General features: G+C 41.6%; 3 protein-coding genes across 7 annotated transcripts; 2 read left to right on the top strand and 1 right to left on the bottom strand.

The window, feature by feature from the left end:
* Positions 1–235: 235 nt before the first annotated feature.
* Positions 236–20131, top strand: LOC6567417 (probable serine/threonine-protein kinase DDB_G0267686). Of its 5 annotated transcripts, none has more exons than XM_032740197.1 (10): positions 236–292; positions 6868–7093; positions 11101–11636; positions 11737–11969; positions 12028–12263; positions 12593–12763; positions 12886–12970; positions 13037–13118; positions 13186–13799; positions 14120–15014. In XM_032740197.1, exons 2-10 carry the CDS (start codon positions 6892–6894, stop codon positions 14253–14255), a joined length of 2295 nt encoding a protein of 764 aa, XP_032596088.1. In that variant the 5' UTR covers positions 236–292; positions 6868–6891; the 3' UTR covers positions 14256–15014. The 5 variants fall into 5 exon arrangements, with proteins under 5 accessions (XP_032596088.1, XP_032596090.1, XP_032596087.1 ...); XM_032740199.2 differs by lacking the exon at positions 14120–15014 and adding an exon at positions 19494–20131 and having other exon boundaries at positions 237–655; XM_032740196.2 differs by having other exon boundaries at positions 237–655.
* Positions 15031–21082, bottom strand: LOC6567418 (zinc finger matrin-type protein CG9776). The gene is given in 8 exon segments (XM_032740194.2): positions 15031–15270; positions 15422–16640; positions 16642–17449; positions 17569–17717; positions 17788–18504; positions 18685–18872; positions 19589–19786; positions 20247–21082. Coding segments are annotated over 8 exon segments (4059 nt in total). The 5' UTR covers positions 21016–21082; the 3' UTR covers positions 15031–15259.
* Positions 21083–21451: 369 nt separating this feature from the next.
* LOC6567419 (augmin complex subunit dgt6) lies at positions 21452–24131 on the top strand. Its single transcript, XM_001993677.2, has 4 exons — positions 21452–22398; positions 22549–23013; positions 23077–23570; positions 23646–24131. Exons 1-4 carry the CDS (start codon positions 21525–21527, stop codon positions 23796–23798), a joined length of 1986 nt encoding a protein of 661 aa, XP_001993713.1. The 5' UTR covers positions 21452–21524; the 3' UTR covers positions 23799–24131.
* Positions 24132–24544: the final 413 nt, after the last annotated feature.

Here is a 24544-nt window from a genome sequence, read left to right as displayed (position 1 = left end):
TTTGTACAAAAATAAGTGAATTATATTTGAAGTAAGGCATCAATAACAGAAATTTTACGATTTTAGAATTACATTTAAATTCATATTCAGATTTAAATTCTAACGTCGCCGCAATGTGCAACGCTGATCGCTTTCCAACACTGTCGTTCGTCAAGTTTCGTTTAGTTTATCTGTCGGCATTCAGTTGGTGTTTTCGTTTAGTTGGTGTTTCATTTCGTCGTTTCACTGCTGTTGTCGAGCAACACATGTCGAGAGCGGACGCTTCGTGCTTTTTGTTGCGCATATATGCTGGGTACGCATTGCGGGTGTTTGTTGCCTTAACTAATTGCGAATGAAAACTACTTGAAAGTTGGTCGGTCGCAGCAGCAACAACAACAAAAAAAACTACCGCAAAATCCATTGAAAAAATTCAATAAAAAAATCGTGTGCGAAGAATTTTAAGTTGACGCTTGACGTGAGCGCCTGTGTGTGTGTGTTGGTGTGCAAAATTGAATATGGTCAAGCGAAGAAGCAGATAGTTTTATACATATTTATATATATATATTTGTATGTCAGTTATTAAGTGCTGCAAATTAGCATTTCTTTAATAAAGAGTGCTCATATAAAATACCTGAAGCGGGACCGGGTTTAATAACAGCTGCTCCAATTGCAACGCGTAGGTAATTTAAATAATTAGCAATAAATATTTGATTGTATGTGTGCCGAAACCTTGAGAAATTTGTTTGGAATGTGAGTCAAAGTGCCAGCATAAAAACAAAAGCCCATTTCTATTCCAGCGGCACAGCTGCAGCAGACAGTAGCAGAGGCAGCGGCAGTGATAGAGGCAGAGACGCCTACGCCAGCGACAACGTTGACAACGACGACGTCACTTTTCATTTTATGTTTGTCGCGTCTTCGTATTGTTATTGTTGTTGTTGTTGTGATGGGGGGTGGGGGAGGAGAAACGAACAAAGCCGATAGTTGTCTCTGTTCTCTATTCTCCCATGTGTGTCTGGCTGGGTGCCTTTGTGAGTGCGAGTGTTTGTCTCCGTGCCTTTGCGTGCGTGTGTATTTGTGTTTAACTACTCCTTGCGCGCTTTTGCTTGGTCATTGCTGCTCTTACGATTTTTCCCATCCCGTCTCTGCCTTTGTTTCTCCGTTCATTCATTTTCTTCAATTTATTGAATGCTCTACGCTTGGGTCAACAAACCAAACGATTGCGACTCTGTGTGTGTGTTTTTCTTTCTGCTCGTATTTGTGTCTCTTCTATGTACACACATACATATATTTAACCATTGATCGCGTCCGGTGATTTGTTGTTAGTGGTATCAACTTTGGCTGTTCACTTCACTTTTGCTTCGTTTTTATTGGTGTCATTAATATTTGTTTTTGTTTTTTTTTTATTTATGTGAAAGGTCAATCGAATTGCCATCAGTGTTGCCATTTTGGCGTTTTAATTTCTTAAAAGCATTTGGGCTATAATAAAAACCGTGCTGTGTGAAAAATAAAATGTATATTTTAATCGGAACTACTTTTTTTTTTGTGTGTTGTTATTTGTCATCGCTGTTGAGGCTGTTTCTCTCCGCATTTTCTTGCTTGTTTGACTCTTAAATTCTGTCAACACTGACACACAAGAGAGATTTTTGCCTTGCCATTGTGGACCATTAGATAAAACCGGTTCTTTTATGTTTGTTTTTTTTATTTACAAACATTTTTTGCACGTTCAAACTTCATTATCTAGTCGACATTTGATTTTTCTTTCCCACCAGAGATTTTCATCTTCGCCAGCTTTTCCTTGGCGACATGCGCTTTTTTCTTGGCACAGTGTCAATAGCCCAGAACTTGAGCGAAACGAAAAAAGCAAAAACACCAAAATAAGTATTTGCTAGCAATGAATGTGTTTTTTTTTCCACTGTTGCTGTTGCTTTTGACGGTTCGGCTCTCACCTTGTGGCCAGCTAGCTAATCAGGGCCAACTCGAGAACTAACAAAAACACTGCAAAACTAAATAAAAACTTCAAGCTTCAAAGCGCTTCTTTTATTGTTGTTGTTTTTGTTGTTGCGCTTTATTGTCATTGTTGCTAATTTGGATGTGGAGTCATAGATAGCACCTCGGAACTGTCCCTTAGTGCCTTAATTTATTAGTCCGTTAATTGCGATTGCAAGATTAGATTAGCTGAGCACAGCAGAGGCTAAAAAACAACAGTAATTATAGACTTGCATCACATCATTCTACGCTTATGCTAAAATGCTTAAAAGTAGTCGAAACATTTTTATATATTTTTCTAATTATTATTTGCTATTTTTTTAATAGTATATATAATTTGTATGTGTATGTAAATATTTAAATATTTAACAATAACTTAAATAATCAATAATTGATTAATAAATCAACTATTTTCTATTGCCATAAGTCTGTCAAAAGTAAACCTATTTTGATTATTATTATTATTATATTGTCGAGATATATATGCACTGCAACCTGTTTTGTTGATCTGTTGCGCCCCCTTCTGAGTCTATAGCTCTTCCATCAACCCAAGTTCTTGTACGAATACAAGCATCTTTTTTGGGTTGAGGGATTCTATGTCGTTAGAGCTCATAAGCTCATATCTAAGATACTATATCAATGTGTGGGGATTCTTCCTCGATTTAAAAAAAAACCGTCATAGTTCGCTACTAAAAATACCCAGCTTAGATAGGTGACTTCTTAGTCTACAATGTCCTGTCAATAGACCTGTGAGTATCCTAAGCTTATTCTTTCCCATGGTAATTACCTGTTTAAATCGCTTATGATTATTGCCTCTCAGAAAACATTTGGGTTCACGGAAGCCTGGTGCCTCTGCCCAGCTCCGTTGTCGCCTCTGTCTTCTTTGTTCCTAAGTTGCAGTCGTGTCGTGTGTCTTGCTATATCACAACAAAGGTTCTGGTTCTGTTAAAGGCCTTCTCTGCCCCATTCTCCCTTGTTGGAATTTGAAATATAGATGAATACAAAAAAAAAATAATAGTTTCTCTTATTTTACATATTACTGTACATTTTCCGTATATTCATGTTAATTTTAACACCTAAGGTCAGTAAATAATTCTTAACACAAACTGTTAATCACGTTCATTCGGCAAACATATGTTAATGTTAAATGCCATCACCTTTTTTGACATACAGTTGAAAAAAAAAAGAAAATGTTATTGCTGATTATAATAATAGTTTCTTGATGATGATGTATTGCTTTTCGCTTCAATGTATTCGAACTTTGTTCATTTTATTTTTAAATCCTAAACGTACTTGCCATGTATATGTATATGTAAAAGGTTATTTGTGTTTATCTTTTAATGGGTATTTAACATTTTTACGCTATCGATAATTTAATTAATCGCCGTGCTTGCCAATGTTGTTGTGTTGATGAGTGTGTGTTGTTGTAGCATGTTTTCGTTGGTGTTGCTGTTGTTGTTGTTGCCTTTCGCTGGCGCAGCACCAAAGAAAAGCAAAAACTTAATTCACTTTCAACTTGATTATAAAGTGGCAAGGCCTTTTGCCGACACGCTTATATAAAATGGCAACAGCAACACCACCAACCACTTTATTCACAGCAAAGTCAACTTTTTCGCTTGTTGTTAGCGCTTGTACAGATCCAGTACATTTGTCTGTACATATGTACTAACAGTGGTGGACATATAATTAGGTGCAGCCTATAAAATCAAAGAACTTCGTATATACAATATTAAGTCACTGTAGAAAGATATATCTTGAAAATGATGGTTTTCATTGTTATTAGTAATCGATTTGTATCGGTTTTCGAGAAATGAGAGTTATCGATAAAACAAAGTAAACTTGGTCTGCGCCTATTATAGTCTTTGAGATCGATGCATTCAGATAGACAGATAGACGGATTTTTGATGCTATACTGAGGATGATATATTGCAAGTTTTCCAAATAAAATGTATTCATTTGAATTTTGGCCGTTTTGTATTTTTTTTAATGAAAATGATTGATGGACTTTCTTCAGCCGGTTAAATTTCGGCTGATTAGCGAAATTTAAATTTGATTATTTCGAAATTATGCATTAAATATATATTATCAATGTTTAGTATTTTATCGATTTATCTTATCGGTTAATATGTTGATGTATTATAAATATCTTATAATAGCTTAACTACACTTTGTAAACAGATCCAAGTTAATGTTTACCATTTAGTCGATTATTTAATTACGCTCTCTTTTGCCATTTTTAATGGATGTCCCTAATGATGTGGCCACCACTGTAGATATAATAGTTGTAGATACTTGTTGTACTTAATAGGTAAACGTGCCATTGCCGTTTTTTCATCTCACAACTCTCTCCCTCTCTTTCTCTATCTATCCCGCTCTCTCTCTCTTTCTCTTTCTGAGTAGCCTGTTTTTTTAGTTCGTTTTCTGTCTTGCATAGATTTTTGGCATTGGCACCCACACACACACACACACATACATACACATTCCACTCTTTGTCTGTGTGCAGCTTTGTATTTCCAGTATCTTTGCATTATCTTTATCTTTATCTTTTGCTGTTTCTTTAACGAGCGTGGCGAATGCAAAGCGTCGCTCGACTTTCGTTGCGCCTAGTTTGGCACTTTGTGAATTATGCTTAAGGCCAGACTAGTTTTTGGCACTTGTTTTTTTTTGACAATGATAGACAAAAAGTATGTGCACACATGTACACACACACATGCATATGTATGCAGGAGCAGTAGCAGCAGCAGCAGCAGTTACAAATGTGGCTTGCACTCTGTTTGCCGCATAATTGACGCTAGCGAAGCGTTAAAGCGTAGCAGCGCTCTGTTAATTCTCTGTTACAGAACTCCAGCTGGCAGTGCATAAATGTACACAACATGCATACACACACACACACACACGCATACATACATATATACGTGTATACATACGTGTGCAGAGATGTGTGCATGTTAATTTCTTTAGAGCTAACGGGCTGGCAATTATGCTGTCATAAATGAGGAGAAGCTGCTACATTAAAACAAGCCAAGCATATTCAAATTATGCATGTGTGTGTGCGTCAGTGTGTGTGTGTGTGTGTGTGTGTGTGTCAGTGTGTGTGTCTAGCTGCTCTTAATGGCATGCAAATGTTATTTTGTTACCAACAACTTTCTCAGACATTAAAACACAGTAAAAACGATGCAGTTAAACCATTAGACTAATGATACAGTCACCATATATACATATATATATATATATATATATATATATATATATATATACATAAGTTGGTCGGCTCATTTTCTAATGTTATCAGCATCCCAGTCTCGAGGGCTTTCCATGTCTGATCTAGAATCTAAATATACAAATATATTTATGATTTCGTTACAACTCGATGCTTAACAGCGGAACATAGAAAGAATAATCATTTTTTATGTTCCACTAAAAGGAATAATCGTTTTTTATGTTCCGCCTCTAAACATTAATAAAATTGTTGTAAGTAAATCATAAATACATTTGTATAAATTAATTATTTTCAAAAATTATAATTATCTATAATTATAATCATCTCTAGAAAAGAATTTGCATTTCAAGTATCATAATAACATATCATATTATGAGTATCCTAATAGGGAATATTATATTATAATATTTCACTTACTTGAAACTATATTGGCAACATTCTTATCATAATTAATATTTTTATCATAGTGAATATGTTTTTTTTATAAGATCTTCAAGTTGTTTCCCATATTATTAGCTAACTTTGCATATTCAAAATGCAGCCAATTAAATATTCCTCAAATGTGGCCTAATGCAATTGCAACCAAGTTGCTTTAAAATTGTTAACACTATCTTGATCTATTATGAACGGAGCTGGCGGACAAATGGCTAAAATGGTTGCCAACAGCTGCCGCTGAAACCCGCCAAATGCAAATTGCATACAAGTACCTACTTCATTATCTTAAGATCACAACCTGTGTGTTGTGCCCCTCCTCTCCTACCTGCACCTCGAAGCACTTGAGTTTAGGCGTTGCTGCCACCCATTCGAGCAACTGTTCAAAGCCATTGTCCGCTATCTGTCTGTCTCCTAGTTACAACAAGCATTTCTCAGCATGCGTGTGTGTGTGTGTCTGTGTTTGCTCGCCACGGTTTGCATTTCGATAAAATGCTTGTTTACTTTTCATCAATAAAATGTTTGTGCAATGCCACGGCTACACAATCAACTAGCAACAACAACAACTGGCAACAACAGCCACGTTGCAAGCTATACAAAATAGACAGGTGTTTTCCGGCTCTGGCATACGAAGGCGGCCTGAGTTTTCTTGCCATCAGTTTCGGCATTTTTGTATCAGTCTTATTTCTTCATTCTTAACCACCAACTGCAGTTACTTAGTTACCACACTCTGTGATACCCTGTAAACATTACTAAAATGTGACAAAGTTTAAATTGGTTTATTAACTAATTTGTTATTTTGTATTCGCCTCTTAATAATAAAAGATAATAATAATTTCAAATCAACAGCAACTTCATTGAAATATTTGTTTACTCTTTAGCCTCAATTGTTGTATTATTTATGGTAGATAAATGTATACTTCGTAACAAAATTAAATAGTGAGGTATTTTCATTAGATAAATGTTGAGAAATTAATTGTGCCAGACACTTAAGGGATATTCGCTAGTCGAGCAACTCTCGACTCGAGCGTTGAACTTCTACCTCTTCTGTTTGGCAAGTTTTTCACGGTCGAACGCCAACGTGTTGCAAAGAAACAGACAGGCAAGCAGACAGCAAGACAGGCAAGTCTTGAAGTCAAGACGAACCAGACGCCGTTAAAAGACAGAAGAATCACTTTTGTTAAATACACACAACAATAATAATAAAAAAAAAAAAACAAAACTATTCTTTACACTTTTGTTGTTTGCAGACGAGCGACTGATTTTGCATAGAAATGACAACCACAATGCAGGTGGAGATCAACACAAATGGAACTGGCAACGGCAGCTTGGAAACCAACGCCATGACCACAATGACGACAACTGCAACCAGTTCCAATCTGAACTCGAGCAACGGCACAGCGAGTCCGGCTCTGGGCAAACTCAATCCAGTGTCCAAGAATCCAAGCGGCGTGGGCGTGGCAAGCACACAAAGAGGTATGCACAGAGAAAAATAAGTTAAACTTTAGTTGAGTTCGTATATTGCAATAAGAATAACAAAAAATCTTAAAAATACAATTAACTTTTCATAAGTTAGAATCAACAACATTTCTTTAATGATATTTACACATTTTGTTCAGTTCACAAATATTAAGTTGCTATTCATTTAAGTAATTTAAATTTTATTATTATTATTACTGGGTGGCTTAGATTAGTTTGAGTGTGATTAGTTTGTTATTCCTCCTATATAACTATAACTTCTTACTAAACACTCAAATCAGAGTTATGCTTTTTGAGATGAGAAACTTACTCGATTTTTTTGTGCTCTGTGGATGCGCTCGAGTGGGTTGAGGCCAAGAAATGGCCACAAAGACTTTAGCTAAATGCTGTTAATTTTTGCACCACACTTCTTGTGTCTGGGATAGGAGCCACACACGCGATGTGGTTTAGCTTCCGGAAGAAACAAGATTAATGCATCGCTTAGACAATGTTGGAGTTTTTCTGCGCCATTGACAAAATGCCACACGCAATTTCCGCTATATGGCAAACAAACACGACAAAGCTGGCAGCTGCTTAAGTCATTTGTCAATGAGTTAACATAATAATTGGTTATAAACACAAACACAAGTACAACGATATATATATATATATAGACCTATATAAATTTAGTTGGGGATGTTTGTAAGAGGAGCTCTTTAAAAATAGCGCAAGTGAGTTATTGCATTCCGAGTAATAACTCATTAATAAGTTCTTAAATTAGTCTTACATGGGTGTAGTCATTCTTGGGGCTCGTCATTTATTGTTAGGCATCAATTACTTATACAATCAATGAAACAGAAATTGAATGCAGTCCTTACAGCTGCACATTTTCTAAATACTTTACGTATTTATAAATAAGAAATGGGCTTATCTTTTGTAAGAGGGTTTTACACATAATAAATAAATGTTGAGTGGACGCAATACGATTTCCGGTAGTACAATTTAATGAAACTGATTCACTACTTAAATATTAACCAGTTTTTTTTTGTATAAACACATTGAATTCATTCAAAATGTTAATAAAGTTGTGCAAAATTCTGTTCTACTTGTCGAACTCTATTGACTAGATCCTTCTGACTTGTTACCTGCAGGATTATATGTTTATATATAGGAATATAGCTGACAAAATAACTTCTCTTACAATCTGTCATTTCGTATCTTTTCGCGAGTATTATATTATATTATTATCTCGCAGATAACTGTGTTTGGGGCTATTTGGAGATGACTTTCCTCGATGCCAGCCCAACTGGGCTTGCCCAAGTTCATCTTTTTATGGGCTGAGCGCATAAAAACTTCAGCTCTTTTGATTTATGGCTCACTTAATTAATTTCAATTTCAAGTCGCTCTTGGTTTCCCATTGCCACACAATGTTTAATTTCACACATACATTTGTGGCAGAGTCGGCTGCTGGTGACCGCCTCTCTAATAGATTTACATAAAAGATTTCCCATGCCCTTTTGGGATATCTGCTGCTATCTTTGGCAGACCAATTTGCATATTTTGCACTTTTGTATTTTGATTTTCAGTTTTCAGTTACTTTGCTTCGCTGCTTGATTGTTTTCTCTTTTTCAATTTCCTCAACATTGCCGATTGGCATCTTTTCATTTTCTCCCCAGTTGCCAGTGTATTTCCCAAGTCTTTTAATGATTGCAAATTGCGTTGCGCAACATAAAAAAAAAAAACAAAAAACAAAAAACTAAACAAAATTGTGTCCGATGAATTGTTTTAGCCCTTGTCGCTAATTGGTGTGATTAAGTCACTCTCCCCTTGGAGCAACTGCTCTTTCTGTTGCAATTTGGAACGAACTGCATCAGTTGGTTGCATGGCGTGCCAGCTGGCGACTCCTCAGATCCCCAACTTGTCTATTTATTTGTGTATCTAGCTTGTGGGCTAAGTTCACGGTCAGTGATTGATTTAATTTTTGGGTTGTGGGACTGTTATGAAATCTATACACGCGATCTGACATTGAAACTGGGTAAGCGATTCGAATGCGATTCGACTGCGATTCCAATTTGGAACAATGTACTAAATGATGGCTAATTAAGCATGGCCTATGGGTTCCGGCAGGGAGGGTGTGGAAGTGGAAGTGGGCTTAGGCTTTATTTTGTGTTACCAACCAGTAATGATGATGTTCACGGGCGGAAGTCTCAAATTGAGTCAATGCCTGCAATCAACTGTAATGAAAAACTTTTATATATCACTTTCAAATAATTAGCTGCAAAATAACATTAATTCTTCATACAATCAATATTCAATGCTATATTCTGGTAGCAAAAGAAACTGGTTGAGATACTCGTTCAGATTTATATTTAGTTATAGTGGCTTCTGGATTATACATAAAAAATGGAAAATTCTTGATATGGAGCCAATAAAAATATACATTTAAATTATCTTATTATTTAAATTAACTATTCACAAATATACATTTGCATTTCTCATAAGCTCAACTTAATCTAAATCTAATTTTGTGTAATTCGAAACAAGTCGAGGCAGGAAATACAATTTTGGTTCCAGAACTCGAACATTATAAAAAAAAAATATAAAAAAAAGAGATCAGCGTCTGATGAACATATAAAACTATTTTTTAGTTTTTCGTTTCCCTCATTTGTATATATATATATACCTAAAACTACATTTATAAATATTTGAAATGAAATTCTAGATTTTTACTGACAGTTTTCAATTTCCTGTGTCGGAATTGAGTAACTGAAACGAATTTTTAAAGTATGCGACTTGAGTGTGCGGAATAGCTATAAAAATTCCAAATTAAGGCTGCACTTAAGATGCATATACATATATATATATATATATATAAATATATGTATGTGTGTGTGTGTGTGTGTCCGCTTCTTGGAAAGTATCGTTTTCAATGTGGCTGATTAGAGCTGAGTTTGTAAGCCACCACCAATATTATTACCCATTCCCATCACATACCATTTATGTACTTAATTCCTCCTGGCTGCTCCTTGTTTTTGCACCACATCCGCTTTAATAGTTCGTTCGCATGCTATTTATAGTACCCTCATGGCCACACTCCTCCACCCCCCTCCCCCCTGCACACGCCCCTTGCTGCCCTTGCCCTTGCCATGATCACAAAGAAAAGAACAACAACAGCAAAGAATTCAGCTCTTTTGCTACATTTAAACGCACTGTGCTTAACCCTCTGGCGATGGCGAGTGGGAAAGGGGAAGGGGAGGGGGGGGGGAGTCATCAGTAGAAGTGGCTTGCGCATGTGCCTGGAATGTGGAGTGTGGAATGTGGAGTGTGGAATGTGGAATAGCATATGGATTCCAGTTGAAGTCGCGACTTTTCGCTATTCAATTATGCATTGGATTGCAATTTAGAGTGGATGGGGGATGGGGGCCACATGTTGGCGCATAAAATTACCGGTTTGCGATTGAAAACTGTAACGCACTAAATGACGCTGCTGACAAAAGACCCCAAAGAGAAAATGTTACCACGCTCAAATTCAAATATTTGGTTAGCTGAAACCAAAACAAAACCGAAAACGAAATAAACAAAAACAGGCAAAAGAACAGTTAGCTTTGCCAAGTCGAACCCAATCTACTCTAAACGTATGAACCTAAACAAACTGTGAATACAGCGATAGACCTCAACTGGAAGGGTATACAAACAGATAAAGGCGAATATGAATTGCGAGAGCTTTTCGAAACTCGTTTTGAGTTTGCGGTTCGCGACATTTTTGTGGGCTCAAAATAACCCAAAGCGCGAGAGAGCGAGAGAGAGAGAGAGAGAGAGCGTGCTTTAAGCCTGGCTAGCTAACAATTTGGCGTTGAGTCATTTGTGTTTTCGCAATGCGCAACTGCAGTCGATGATTGACTATTGTTTTGTGTTTTATCGTTTTGTTGGACAATTCAAACGGGTCACAAAGAAGCTCAGTTTAGTTTTAATTGAATTACGCCCAAGTAAAAAATAATCGAAATGATTTCATTTTTGTTTTTCAGCTGCTGATGTCAGCAAACGCAAGAAACTGAAATCGCGCAGCAACGTTGCAGCAACAGCAACAACAGCAGCAGCAGCAACAACATCGACAACAACAGCAACAGCAACAGCTGCACAACTGGGCAGCAACAATAAAAACAAAAGCAGCAGCAGCAATGGCAGTGTGCGTGATCAGTATTCCAAGGATCATCTAGATGCCTGGCTGGAGAACTGCCTGAGGGATGCAACAAATGCGCAACTCTCATCTTCATCCGAATTCCTTGACTTTAATCCAACAACAACAGCGGCAAACAAAACGTTATTTGTAACGCAGGCAGCAGCAGCAGCACAGCAACAACAACAGCAGCAACAACAGCAACAACAGCAGCAACAACAGCAGCAACAACAGCAGCAACAACAGCAGCAACAACAGCAGCAACAACTACAGCAACAACAGCAGCAACAACAGCAGCAGCAGCAACAACAATTTCTCATGCGTTCGCATTCGCAGCCGTATGGCATGGGCGCTGCCACGCCCTTTAGTTTGGGCATACAACGCGTGAGTGATTGCCATTTGAGCCAGAAACTGTTAACTGTTAACGATCGATGGCTAATTGTTGTTTGTTATTGTTATTGTTATTGTCATTGTAATTGCACAGCACTCACAGCCGCTGAGTTATCGCTATCCGATGCTGTTTCCGCCCCAGCCCCACAATGGTGGCTATGGTTTGGGCTTTGGACTGCCAGCGCTGCACGGCGATGGGGCACAGGATTTTGCCAGTCTGCCGCCGCTGGTCAATATGCTGGGCGGCTTTGGCGCCAGTCCCGAGAACGATCAGAACTCCACAGATGTTCACGATGGCAGCGGCAGCAATCCAAACATGAGTCGAGGGTAAACCAAATGAATTACCATGAAAAACATTACTAAATTGATGACGTTTTCTTTGCAGCTTTCGCTTTAGCGATCCCTGTCTGCTGAATCCCTCCGATAATGATTCCAAGCTGAGTGGCCAGAATACGCCGGAGTGTCGCAATGGCAATGCCAATGGTGGAGCAACAACTACAGCAAATGGCAGCAGCAGCGAATTGGAGCAGCAGAACAAGTTCTTTGCCGCCCTAATGGAACAGATAAACATATTGCACGAAACGAACTCCAAGATCTGTCGCAACTTGCATGAGACGAAAGGTGCGTGTGAGGCAAACATATATACACATCTATATCTGATATCTGTATATATGTATATATATGAACGTATATCAAAATCCTTATGTAATATTGTAAATCAAATTCTGTATTGTGTAATATTGAATACCTTCCTACGACTCTCTTTTGGCTCTCGTTGTTTGCAATTATTGTTGTTTAAACTTTACACGCTCTTCTCGATTATGTAATTTATTATCTATCTGTTATTATTGTTTGTTGTGTATTTTCTTTTCATCTGTTTTTCGCCTACTATCTTTTACACACACACACACTGCACACGTAAATATATACACACACACACACACACACAGTCGATATCGAAGCTTTGAAGCACGCTCCCAGTGGCCAGCTTTGGGCTGGAGGCGGGGGCATGCGGCACCGTAGAGATAGCTTGAGCGGATTAAGCACACAAAGTCAACCATTGGTATTTGGCGGCGGCGGATTCGGTGGCACCCACAGTCCAGCGCCCACCTTTCATTCAGGTATATATATCTATATCTATATCTACATAGACATAATAAACAGTTGCCAAAGTATAACAAAACACTTGAAGTATGGCTTCAAATAGATCGACAATTAATCAATGCTCTTGGCTATCTTTTAGGCGCCTACACGCCCGGCATGATGACGGATGTTGTACGAGAGGTGAAGGAAGCGGCACGGGTACGCGAGGATGCGCTGCTCAATCGGTGAGTGCAACTCGCATCTCATATTCTTGCAGAACTTAACCTAAACCATCTTTGTTATACGTACAGCGTCAAGTCGATGGTCGAGGAGCGCCAGTGGTCGATGAGCGAGGGAAATGTGCGCATATTGCGCGACATTGATGAGCTAAAGGTAGTCCAGTGTACACTTTTGAATATCATCTAAGTGACCAACTCGATAACCATGTTCGTTTTTGCAGTCCCATGTGATGCAGTTGCGCGTGGAGCGCAAGGATACAAACAAGCGGGTGTCCCATCTGGAGGCGGAGAACAAATATCTGCGCCAGGCACTGGCCAGTTTGTACAATCAACGGCAGGCGTTTAACGACATTATCTACGAGAATGATCGGGCGCGTGGAGCACGCGGTGTTAAGGCGCCGTTTCCCTTTCCCAAGGGTGGGGCACGTCGGGCGCACTCCTTGAATCTGCACTATGGCACCGTACACCAGGCGCCGGCGCAGGCCACCCAGCTGCTGGACGAGGACGATGAGGTGGAACTTGACGCCGAGGATGAGAATGAGGAGCTGACTCTCAGCGTAGCTAGCAATAAGCGGCTATCGAGTTCCAGCAATGAATCACGCACCAATGGCCTAACCACTTCCGCACCACAACAGCAACAACAACAGCAGCAGCAGCTGCAACAACAACAGCAGCAACCACAATCCATTCAAAGTCCGCCAAAATTTGCATTGATTGGGGAGCAGGTGGGAACGCCACCGCCCCTGTTGCCCCGCAAAAAGGAGCATGCGCAGCTGAAGCGCGAGCTCAGCGAAGCGACGAGCGCACGTAAGGAGGCCAATCAGCGTATCATTGCGTGGGTGTAGTCTATGCTCTATATGGTTGTTTCTTATATATATATACGTTTCTGTTGTATTTGTTGTATATATGCTGTGCTAACTAAACTCCACTTCACTCCACTTTAATCTGCACCATTTCAATTCGCATGCATGCACAAACACTTCTTTTCAATGATCAGCGCCACCAATGATAACCAAACCATTCCGATTTCCATTTTTTAAGCGTATCCGGTGACTAAACACAACCAAAATCACTTATAGTATTTTTGTTTGCATTTCTGCTCTTCTCTTTCTACGCTCTCCTGGTTTTTGTTGTTGTACGGCAATATGAATTTAGACTCGAAAAATTGGTTAGAGACCTAAGCGCCCAGGTGGTGGCCGGCCAATCAAATTGGAATTTGGATAACTTAACGGCGAGCGCAGCAGCGGCCAACAAACTCAGCGTCGCCGGCGGACCCATTACGGACTTATAGTTCTAGCTAACCGGCTGCGCCCCCGCTCCCGCATCCGCATCCGCAACCACTAACGCGCCTGGCCACAAATGTTCAACCACAGAGAAGACGGCCAGTTTGCGTGTAACTCATTTATAGCAGGCACCAAATCCAAATCGGGGCAACAATCGGCAGCAGCGGCGACTGCACACATTTCGTTTCAAAATTATTTATAACTCATTGACATTTGCATAGGAACCACAAACACACACACAACAAACACACCTAAGCCAAAAGATTGTTAAAACTTGTATCCCTAAGCCAAAATCGAATATCCCGTATTGAGTATTTTCGAGATTCTGTCCAATCCCTTTGACCGCACAAAACTCCAGTCCACTCTACGAATTGTTACTAAAACAAAGTACATACACACATACCTAAATGCGTAAAACTATTATTAACTCTGTAACTGTAACTAATAGCAAATAGAAAATCGAGTACCTACATTTAAACATACATACGAACAAAAATCAAAACTAATTTAGATACACTTGTAATGGTTTTGTTAACGGATTAAATCACATATACATATATATCAATGTTCATCAATGTTGTTGTGCAGTGTCGTAGAATTAATCACTATTTTTTATTAACTTACATTAAAACAGATTTAGGTGCCATTTGATATAAACAAAAAATAATACAAAAATTATACAAACATTTCTGCTTGTTTTTATGTATAAATATAGGCTGGCTTCTCAGTGATTTCACGTTTAAATATAATTTATGTAAATATAAAGAGAAAAGACGTGAGAACTTCTGATTTAATCATACATATATTACATACATATATATGTGGCATTTATTGATAACATTCTCGTCACATATACACACAATCATACATAGGAATAAAAGTAAAACTAATAAAATGAATTCAATTTGGATGCCGTCATTGCTGCCAGCTCGCGCTTCATGTAATTGACTCCGATTGCGCCAGCTAGTGGACGCCCCCCTGTCTGTAGTCTGTAGCCAAGTTAAATCAAATCTTATAACGCATCTAGGGAAATACACAAGATTTAGGATAAATATGCACCAATTGCAATAATTGAATTGTTGGATGGGATGAGTGTAAGTGTTTCTGTGTCGGTCTGTGTGAGTGAGTGAGTGAATGCTTGTGTGTTTCTTGGATGCAGGTGCTCAGTACATACATTGTGCCGCCATGTCGCTGCTATCGATGCCCAACTCATCGAGCTCCGCCTGTCGTCGCATCCTCTCACTATTCGTGGGCGAAAGTGGCGGTTGCGGTATATCAGCCACATTGAGGAGCTCATCGGTTTTTTGATTTGATTTGATATCCTCAATGGAAGCGACTGCTGCGACTGGCGAAAAGGGCATGGGTATGTCTTGAGCCGTCATCTGCTTGGGGCTAAAAGCGTTTTCGGTTTCGGTTTTGCCATTGTCATTGCCATTGCCGTTTGCCATTGGCGGATAGGCGGCAGCACCTTGGGATGCCTCATCTGCACTGATTTGCATGGGGGAATCGAGAGATTTGGTTGCCTCTTCATTGGCAGCCATTGAACTGGAACTGGTCTCCTCGATTGAAACCAAATGTATGCCCTGATTGGCCAGATCCTGTAGATTGTGCTCGTCCAGCACCGGCCCATCTTCCACAATTGTGGTTATTGTTTGCGGTACGTTCGCCACTTGATTGGCAGCATCATCATCATTGGATGCCTCGTCGCCTTGTCGATTCGCTGGGAATATGATATTGAGCGCATCAGCCAGATCCTGGGGCAGTTCACCATCACGTGTTGGGGTCGCAGCAACCAATGCCTGCGGCACCAGATCCGAATCGGCCTCATCAATGCCTGGAGGCAGCACATCGTCTTCACCATTATCCTCGCCATCCAACTGATCGGTATTGTTGTGGGACTCGCTGCCATCGGCATTTGTACTCTCGCCGGGTGGCGGTGGGGGCGGACAATGGGTCATTAAATTGGCAAACTGCACGGGATCGGGCATTAGCTCATCATAGTCCATCATCATGCCGGCGTCGGGATGAAAAGGTGGCGCATTCCCAAAGGCATCCTCCATCATGGCCATTTGGATTTGGGCCGCTGTCGGCGCCGTCTGACGCACTGCAGCAGACGACGCCATGCCCATGGATGGCGGCGGCGGTGGTGGACCCACCGATATACCATCCATGGTGCCGCCATTTGTATATACGCCGGCATCACTATTTAAGGCAGGAGCCGGCGCCGTAGGCGGCTGCTTTTTAAGTACAGGCATCTTGCCAATGAAGGGCAACTTTTTGCCTGCATTGGCCGCCGCGGTAGCGGTGCTCGAGCTGCTCTTCGAGGACGACTTCAGCTGGGCGGCCGTCTCCTTTTTGTCCCGCTTGGCATCCGACGGCTTGCGTTCGGGCAGCTGCCCGTGGGCGAAACTCGGAATGCTTGATCACCGGCCGTTCAACACGCTCCTCCGAATGGCTGCGACGCCAGCGGGCATCCCTGGAGCGACTGCGTCGACCGGCGCGCATTGGTGAGCGTGAGTTGCGTCTGCGGGCGCGACTCCTTGAGCGAGTGCGTGAACGACGCCGATCACGATCCCGGTCCCGTTCCCGTTCTCGATCACGGCCACGATCGCGATCACGATCTCTGTCACGACGATCACGATCCCGATCACGATCGCGATCCCGTGGCGAGGGACTGCGTCGCTTGGAAGTGGGACGTCGTGACTTATCATCAGCAGCGGTTGCCGTTGAATTCTTACCATCATCCGTTGATCGCGACGATTTACCCTTCAGCTTGCCTTTGAGCTGCTCGAGCAACTTCTTCTCGCTGTCGCTTATCACTGGTTGCACTGTGTTCCACTGCTGCATCATGACATCGTCGCGTTTCTTTTGATCCTCCTTCTCTTTGACATCGCTGCCCGCCGCCGGCGTCCATTTGCCGCGCTCAACCGTGCCGAGTGCATCCTTAATGAACGGCGGCGGCGGTGGCGCAACTTGCGTATCCTGTTTACGCATTGTGACGCGTATCGAGGCGGCATTGATTGGCGCAATTGGGGCTGCGACATCCGTTGTGGAGACATGCGCCTTTTTTGGTTGCTGCTGCACCTCATCCGCCACCTCGTCCGACGACGAGCTGTCCGTCGATGAGGATGTACTATGAGCAGCGTTCGAATCACGTTTATTTTTCTTGCTATGCTTGCTGCGCTTCTTTTTCTTCTTCTCGCTGATGTGTTGAAAAACAAAAGAGATTCATTTAGTATACGTGCATTGTGTATAAGGATCACAACTGTATTTATCAGAAGTGTTCACGGCTGTCATTTCCATCGTAGATTTCAAACTGACCTCTTCTTCTTGCGCTTCTTTGAGGTCTTGTCGTCATCCTTCTTGGCCTTCTTGAGCTTGGCCTCCTCGCACTCCTTTTGCTCCTGCTGTGCCCGTTCCCTTTTGCTCAGCCACTCGCTGTCGTAGTTGGGCTGCTTCTTCAGAAACGACTGCATTTAAATAGAAATACACATCTTATGTTGAACATAATTTGAAAATATTCATATTTTGGCCACTTACATCATATCTGTTGGCATGCAATCGGGATTTCAGATGCGCTGAGGCACAGTGAAGATCCCCAATCCAAACGCTGCACAATTTGCAGTACCAAGCACTGGCGGGCACCAGGAATTGTAGTCCACGAACTGGGACACGCTTAACGGGCGCCTTGTCGTGCGTGGGGAAGGGATCATGATCGATGCCCACATGCCAGGGTGTCTCCATTGTCTCCCGGTTCATGTGTTCCTCACCATGTAAATGCTTGAGATAGTCACGTGCCGTCTTTGGAAAGACGCTACAGCTCTCGCACCAATGCTGCTCGGGATCGAAGAACACATAATTGTAGTTTTGAGCTGGGGGCACAGATGGTTTCGTTGGAGCAGCTGTTGCAGTCTGTCGCTGTTTGGCTTTCATTGTTTTCATGGCCCGATTCTTGAGACGATTCGTGGGACTACCATCACCCGTGCCATTCTCCTCATCGCCCTCATCATCCGTTGATGACTCCGATGAACTGCTCGAGGACGAGCTAGAACCGGAGCTTTCTGAGCTATCGCTTGTTGTCGACGTCGACGTAGCAGCCGCAGCAGAAGCAACAGTTGGTTGAACTGTTTTGTTGACAGTTGGCTCCGGGTCCTTTGGCGTTAGGTCAAGCTCCTCGTCGGCATCCTCGTCGCCAATGATCCCGTTCAACATATCTATAACGTTCTCAATGGTATCCACTTTCTTTTTGATTTGCACCTGCAATTTTCAATGTTGAAATGAAGTTAGCAATTGTGTTCGATGCTGGTCGATTATAATCATTACTATAATGCATAATTATTATAACTAGGCGTAGAAATCATTTGCAATTGCCATCGAAATTTCAGCTTTCATTGGGATCATTTAATTTAATTTAATAACTTGTTATGCAACACACACCTGCAGACGATCGTTTTCCTCGATGAAATTCTTTGTGGTCGGCGATGGTGGTGCATCACCCGCAGTCAAATCGTTACGTTGCTCCTTAAGCACTTTCATTTCCCTCTTGAGAAGCGACACCTTTTTCACATAGTTGGTGCGTTGCTTTTTGAGCTCATCCTTCTGATTCTCTGCCTCCTGGGCGACGGCTGGCATATATGACGACAGTTTTTGGGGGGTAGAAAGAGAGAAATGAATTAGTACACATTTTGTGGTTAACTGATTTAAAGTTCAAATTTCATTTACAAAATGCAGTCTCGAGTGCATTTCACGGCTTTGTTACACACACACTGTTGGGCAAAAGAGACCAACGGATGCGTTTGCCGGAACGGATCGGTTCGGTTTGGCACAGATCGGATCGGAGCTTATCGGGTCTGACTGCTTTCTGTTCTGCTGTCCTCGTTGGTTTGTTGTTTTTGTTGTGCGTCGTTTGTTGGGCTAGTTGACGGTGCCGACGTAACTGTGACTGTGCTGACTGTGTGTGTAGTGCCGTGCCGCTCTCTCCCCCCAAAGATGAGAAGTTTTTCCTCTTAGACACAAACACACGCAAAAACAATCGATTTAAATATTTGAGAAGACCGGGTCCGCGACCGGATCCGGGTCAGTTTAAGCTCTCGCTGCGATTTAATATCTAGATTCTGAATGTCTTTACAATGTATTTTAAATAGTAGTTCGTTGTTATCGTGGTGTTCAACGCATATTTTGTAATTTACAATTGACATAATTCAATTTTACATACAAGTTTTTGATTTTGTTTTTTTTTTCGACAGGGAGCGCGTAATCATGACAACAATAAAATATAATGTGAGAGGTTTGCATGTGAATTGTCGTAAGTAGCCAAGGCAAAATTCATTTCCACACTTACCGTCCTGTGGCGGCAAACCTGCGCTCTCAAGCGCCGCAGCTCCCTGATCCTCAATGATAGCCGGCGACAGATGTTGCTGCTGCTGCTGTTGTCCCACTGCCTGCTGTTGCTGCTGCTGCTGGGTTACCAGTGAATCTGCTACTACTGGCGGCGGCACACTGGCCATCGGCTGTGGCAGCCACACTTGTTGTCCATATTCTGCAACAAAATAATTAGATCTATGAGTATAGCTGTGCTAATTGGCCGAGTATTATGCTTCACTTAAACTGATTATGCGCATTTCCACAATACGATCCAAGCTAACCAAATTTAAAACAACTTTATCTGACAAGCTCGTCAACGAAACTATTCTCAATGAAAAGAAAAGCCAATTGACATTTTGACAACTTTGGCTCACGTTTATGGACAAGTGTCAGGCGAGCAACGATGCTGAAATTTTGCCACTAACTTCCTGTTTATAATATATGAAAGTAAATTGATAACCTGGTAAAAACATTGGTGATGATTATCGTTAATAAAACTTATGGATCTATATAGCTTTAATCTATTACTAATCTTATTTCAAATCATATCAAAATGCATAAGACAGCAAAGATTCTGTTACGTCACGTATGCCAATATGTTTGGTGAGAAAAGTAAGTATTTGAATCTAATTTACCATTTACGCCCCATGCGCCGTAGCCCGTATTGAAGGCGGCCGCCTGCGTTGCTTGTGGCACCTGCATGCCATAGCCGGGTGGGGGTCCCTGGGGTGGGAATGAATTTGGCGGCGCCATGCTGTACTGATGACCATAGACATCGGGTGCACCATACGGTCCTTGGGCGTACATGGGCGCCGGCATGACACCGTAGCCTGTGGTCTGGCCGGGATGCGGCAGCTGTTGCTGGCCCGCGTGTGTCGATTGTGCTGGCAGGGGCGGTGAGGCAGGCTTCTTCTTGGGTGACCAGCGAGACGACGATGGACTTACGCCACGTCCGCCGCCACCACGCCTGGGCGGTGAGCCGCCACTGCGTGAACGCGATCTGGATCTGCCGTAGCGATCGCGTCGGCCACGACGCGGCGGTGAGCGCCGACGATCGCGATCACGATCCGGTGAACGTCGGCGATCAAAGCGACGTCGTGGTGGATATCGGCCATATTCCGGAGAATCGTAGCGACCCCGTCCTCGAGGCGGCGGTGGCGTTGGTGAGCGCGAATGTGAGCGTCGCCGGCGTATTGGTGGCGGTGAATTCGAACGCCGTCGTGATGTTGAGCGACGACGTGATGTCGATTTGGTTTTGCTACTTTTGCAGGACGCTGCGGCGGCGACGGCGGTCTCCTCGTTTTTTTCACTCGCATCGTTGCCATCCACACCGGGTGGACCGTCATCCAGAGAAGTGCCCATTCGCTTGTCTGTGGCTTGATTCAGCGCAATATCGGCATCCATTTTGATGAAGTGGAATGCTTTCCACTAATCACTCGATTGCTTAATGTGCACTTTATGGTTTTTATACGTTTTTTCTTTTTTTCTTCGCCGAATTTGCATGTAGAGCTGCAAAAAGAATGCCGATACTATCGATAGTCCAAGCTATTGTGATTCTTAGTCAGTTTCGATTATTTGTAATTATATATGACATGTTATTATTATGGCTAAGATCGCATATATACCTAAAATATCATATATGTGGTTGAAAATTAAATTTACAACCATAAACAAACCATACAATAATTGGTAAGCATTTCAAATAAATAAAAGCTACCGATAGAAGCATCGATACTATGTCAGTGTGACCCCAATCGTGTAATATTTTAAAAATATACTGCATTTTATCCATAATCCAGAAAAACAATAACTGTTGGTGGCTATCGATACCTTGCATATGTACTCGAATGCTTGTCGTCTTGAACAGAGAGCGGCAGAATCGCCATATGCAATAATTAAATAGACTTAAAGTTATGGACCGTACAATAATAGCGCCTTGGAAAGCTGAAGAAAAAGAGCAGAGTGAGAAACTGTATAAGAAACTGCAAGGCCTATCTCTGTTGTATCCCATGAACGATGAAATGGTCAAGCTGCTCTCGTGGGACATGTTTCTCAAGCCCAATCAGCCAGCATTTTTTCAAATGATGCACTATCTCTTTCGAATAGTGGATCCCGTTGAGTTCAAACGCCGCTTCTTCTGGCCCATTACGGACAAGAAATCGGAGGCGAATTTTCGATCCAGCACTATTGACTACTTGAAGCATTTGAACGAAAAACATAATCTGCATTGGACGAACATCAAATCGTATCTGGTTGTCATGCCGGGTGGTATGAAATTCATCAAGTTCCTTTTGGACCTTGTCGGCTTCGTTGTCCAGGAGCTGATCAAGCAACGCGAACACGTCTTGACAGCAGATACGGATCCTACTAACATTCGGAATTGTAGTGCGCAATGGATGTTGGAGCATTGTGCCTTCATGAAGGAATATGCCTCAGCATATATTGAGGAGGCCGAGGAAATTGCGTCTGAACTACGCGATTGTGCCCAGAAGATCAGGCATAAGTTTACAGAGTTGACTGCACTAACAGGTGTAAGCGAGTCGCTCCTCCAGGACAACTCATTTCTGCTGGAATTCGATGCACATAACCGCAACAGTTGCGAACAGAAAATAACACTGCCCATCGCGAGGATTGCGAAGCTAGAGGCACCACTCTGTGCCCAGAAGGAGGCCATGGATCAGTTTCAAACTAAGCGCGCCGAGCACAAGCAAAACAATGAGGCGGCCGACGAAGCAATCGCTTACATTCAAAAATTTTTTGGCAACGAAGCATGCAATTTAACAGCAGGTTAGCTGAAATATATTGTTCAATACTAAACGAATATTCCAAAGCAATATCTTTTTGCTCACGGTTTTCACATCAATTCATACTATTACAAGCTTAACATAAACCTTGGCCCAAAAACTCGAATAATTTTCTTCTTTTTTTTACTTAAAGGGAACGCCGGTAGAATGAACGCGCTGCTTTCCGGTTTCAATAGCATTAGTAAGACAATTGCCGAGCAGTTGGATGCCAACAATCACTACAGTGAGTGCAATGAGTTCGTCACCGCCGATCTGAAGACATTGCGTGGCGAGCTGGAGCAGATCCACCAGCAATTGAGCGAGGTGCAAAAGAATTTAAACGTACGTGCCAAGAGGAACACAAGCGGCAATAGTATCGGTGGGAATGTGTCACAGACGCAGCACAGTTCGCAATTGGTGGTGCCAAGCACGCCTCTTCGCACCCTGGACACATTGCCGCGAGGAACAACAACTGGTGCCGTTGACCATCCCCTGTTCATGAAGTTTGTTTCGACGCCGCCCATTCGTCCGGAAATGGCCAGCGGCGTACGCAATGTGCATGTACGTCTACCTCTCCAGGATGACTTCAATGCCAAACAATTTGAGAATAGTTTGCTAGGTGAGACGGCATAGTTTCGGTTTGATTGCCCTTTAGTTTAGCTAACCATTTGCCAACGTTTAGCACCTCGACCCGCACTCGCTCCACCACGTTCTGTGCGCAAGATAAACACCACCATGAATCGGTCTAAAATTGTTGATCCCATGCAATTGCTGCGCACCATTGCGAAAAGCTCGAATACGACGACCAATACGCAACTAAATATCTCTGCCATGGGTAGTAAATGGAAGCACATGCAATCCTCGTTTAGCCTTGATGAAGTGACAGTCGGGCTGGTCAGCTCGCCCAAGTCCAACACTGCTAGCACGTACTCTCCGTTCACTCCGCTTACCAGTAACGATCGCACACGCATCGAGCGACTGCCTCCGGCCGATGATTCAACAAACAGTTCGCTTTATGCCAAGAAGAGCGCTGCCATGATGAAAGTGCTGGATTCTTCGCTTAACGTACAGAATCTCAGCACATCACCGTCGGGACGGCTGGATGCACTGGTGGCCGGTCCCTTGCCCGAGCAGATAATTTTACCCCGCATACAGCTCAACGATCAAACACTAAATGTAAATACATTTTTAATAATCACTAATTTTACCCATTTGCTAACTGATCCAGTTTCTCCTCATATGCTCGAACAGGATTCAAAGCAGCTGCTGTGCAGCAGCAAGGAGAGTGATGTGAATCCATTGAATGCACTTCCACCCAAGTTTTGTCTCGATTTAAGCGATTGTGCAGACATTGATGACTTGCAAAACATAAGCGACACTGTGCTCAAGGATATTTCCATTTAGTTTCCATTAATTTAATGTTGATTTTAGTATTTGATAATCGTAAAACTTACATAGCTGCTCAACTATTTGTATTAGGGGTTTTGTTTTTGAGCTGTTATTCAAATGTCATGATAATGTTAAAATTCACACAAGTTGAGGATGGATGTAATTCATGCTGAATTCAATTTTATTAAATTCCAAATATATGTTTACAAACAAAATCAAAATATAATCAATTACAAATGTGCATTCATAGAAGAAAAAGAACACAAAAATAAATACCTTATTGTTAGTTTTCTCAATTTAATCATTCCTAAATTAAAGTTTACTTCAAAGTCGTTGAGAAAACATTTACTTCTCTGAGATTTAAATTAATTATCTGTTGTATTTACTTAATAAGAGTATGCAAAAGTTTTTTTTTTTTTATTTACATGCTTTTGGTTTGTCTTTATGTTATTCATGTCTCAGCGGCTATCACAACACTTATATTGAGCACCTCGTTGATCTTCGCTGAGCCACAAAGATTTGTATATATATGTATATAATACTATATATATTTATATATGTATGTGAAATTCATTTTTGTATTATATACATTTCAAGTATATAAAATATGTGGAGCACATGAGTTGATTACATTAAATGTAATGCTTATTGCAGCCGCGCCCTGTGGCAAGTCGCTAACTAATTGAATTGAAGCATGAGCAAAAATCGCGCACAACCTGTGGCCTATGATAATGTCACATTTATGTATATCTATATGTATA

The sequence above is a fragment of the Drosophila grimshawi genome, unplaced genomic scaffold (genome assembly GCF_018153295.1).
Source record: "Drosophila grimshawi isolate 15287-2541.00 unplaced genomic scaffold, ASM1815329v1 contig_311, whole genome shotgun sequence".
Taxonomy (NCBI): domain Eukaryota; kingdom Metazoa; phylum Arthropoda; class Insecta; order Diptera; family Drosophilidae; genus Drosophila; species Drosophila grimshawi.
This window is presented reverse-complemented; position numbering and strand designations above follow the sequence as displayed.

What these genes read in the sequence shown, in the direction of transcription:
- LOC6567417 (XM_032740197.1), top strand. Translation starts at nt 6,892, where the DNA reads ATGACAACCACAATGCAGGTGGAGATCAACACAAATGGAACTGGCAAC. An exon ending in AGCGCCCACCTTTCATTCAG is followed by an intron (nt 12,764 to 12,885) that starts GTATATATATCT and finishes GCTATCTTTTAG; the next exon opens with GCGCCTACACGCCCGGCATG. An exon ending in GAGGATGCGCTGCTCAATCG is followed by an intron (nt 12,971 to 13,036) that starts GTGAGTGCAACT and finishes TTATACGTACAG; the next exon opens with CGTCAAGTCGATGGTCGAGG.
- LOC6567419 (XM_001993677.2), top strand. Translation starts at nt 21,525, where the DNA reads ATGGACCGTACAATAATAGCGCCTTGGAAAGCTGAAGAAAAAGAGCAG. An exon ending in AGCATGCAATTTAACAGCAG is followed by an intron (nt 22,399 to 22,548) that starts GTTAGCTGAAAT and finishes TTTTACTTAAAG; the next exon opens with GGAACGCCGGTAGAATGAAC. An exon ending in ATTTGAGAATAGTTTGCTAG is followed by an intron (nt 23,014 to 23,076) that starts GTGAGACGGCAT and finishes GCCAACGTTTAG; the next exon opens with CACCTCGACCCGCACTCGCT.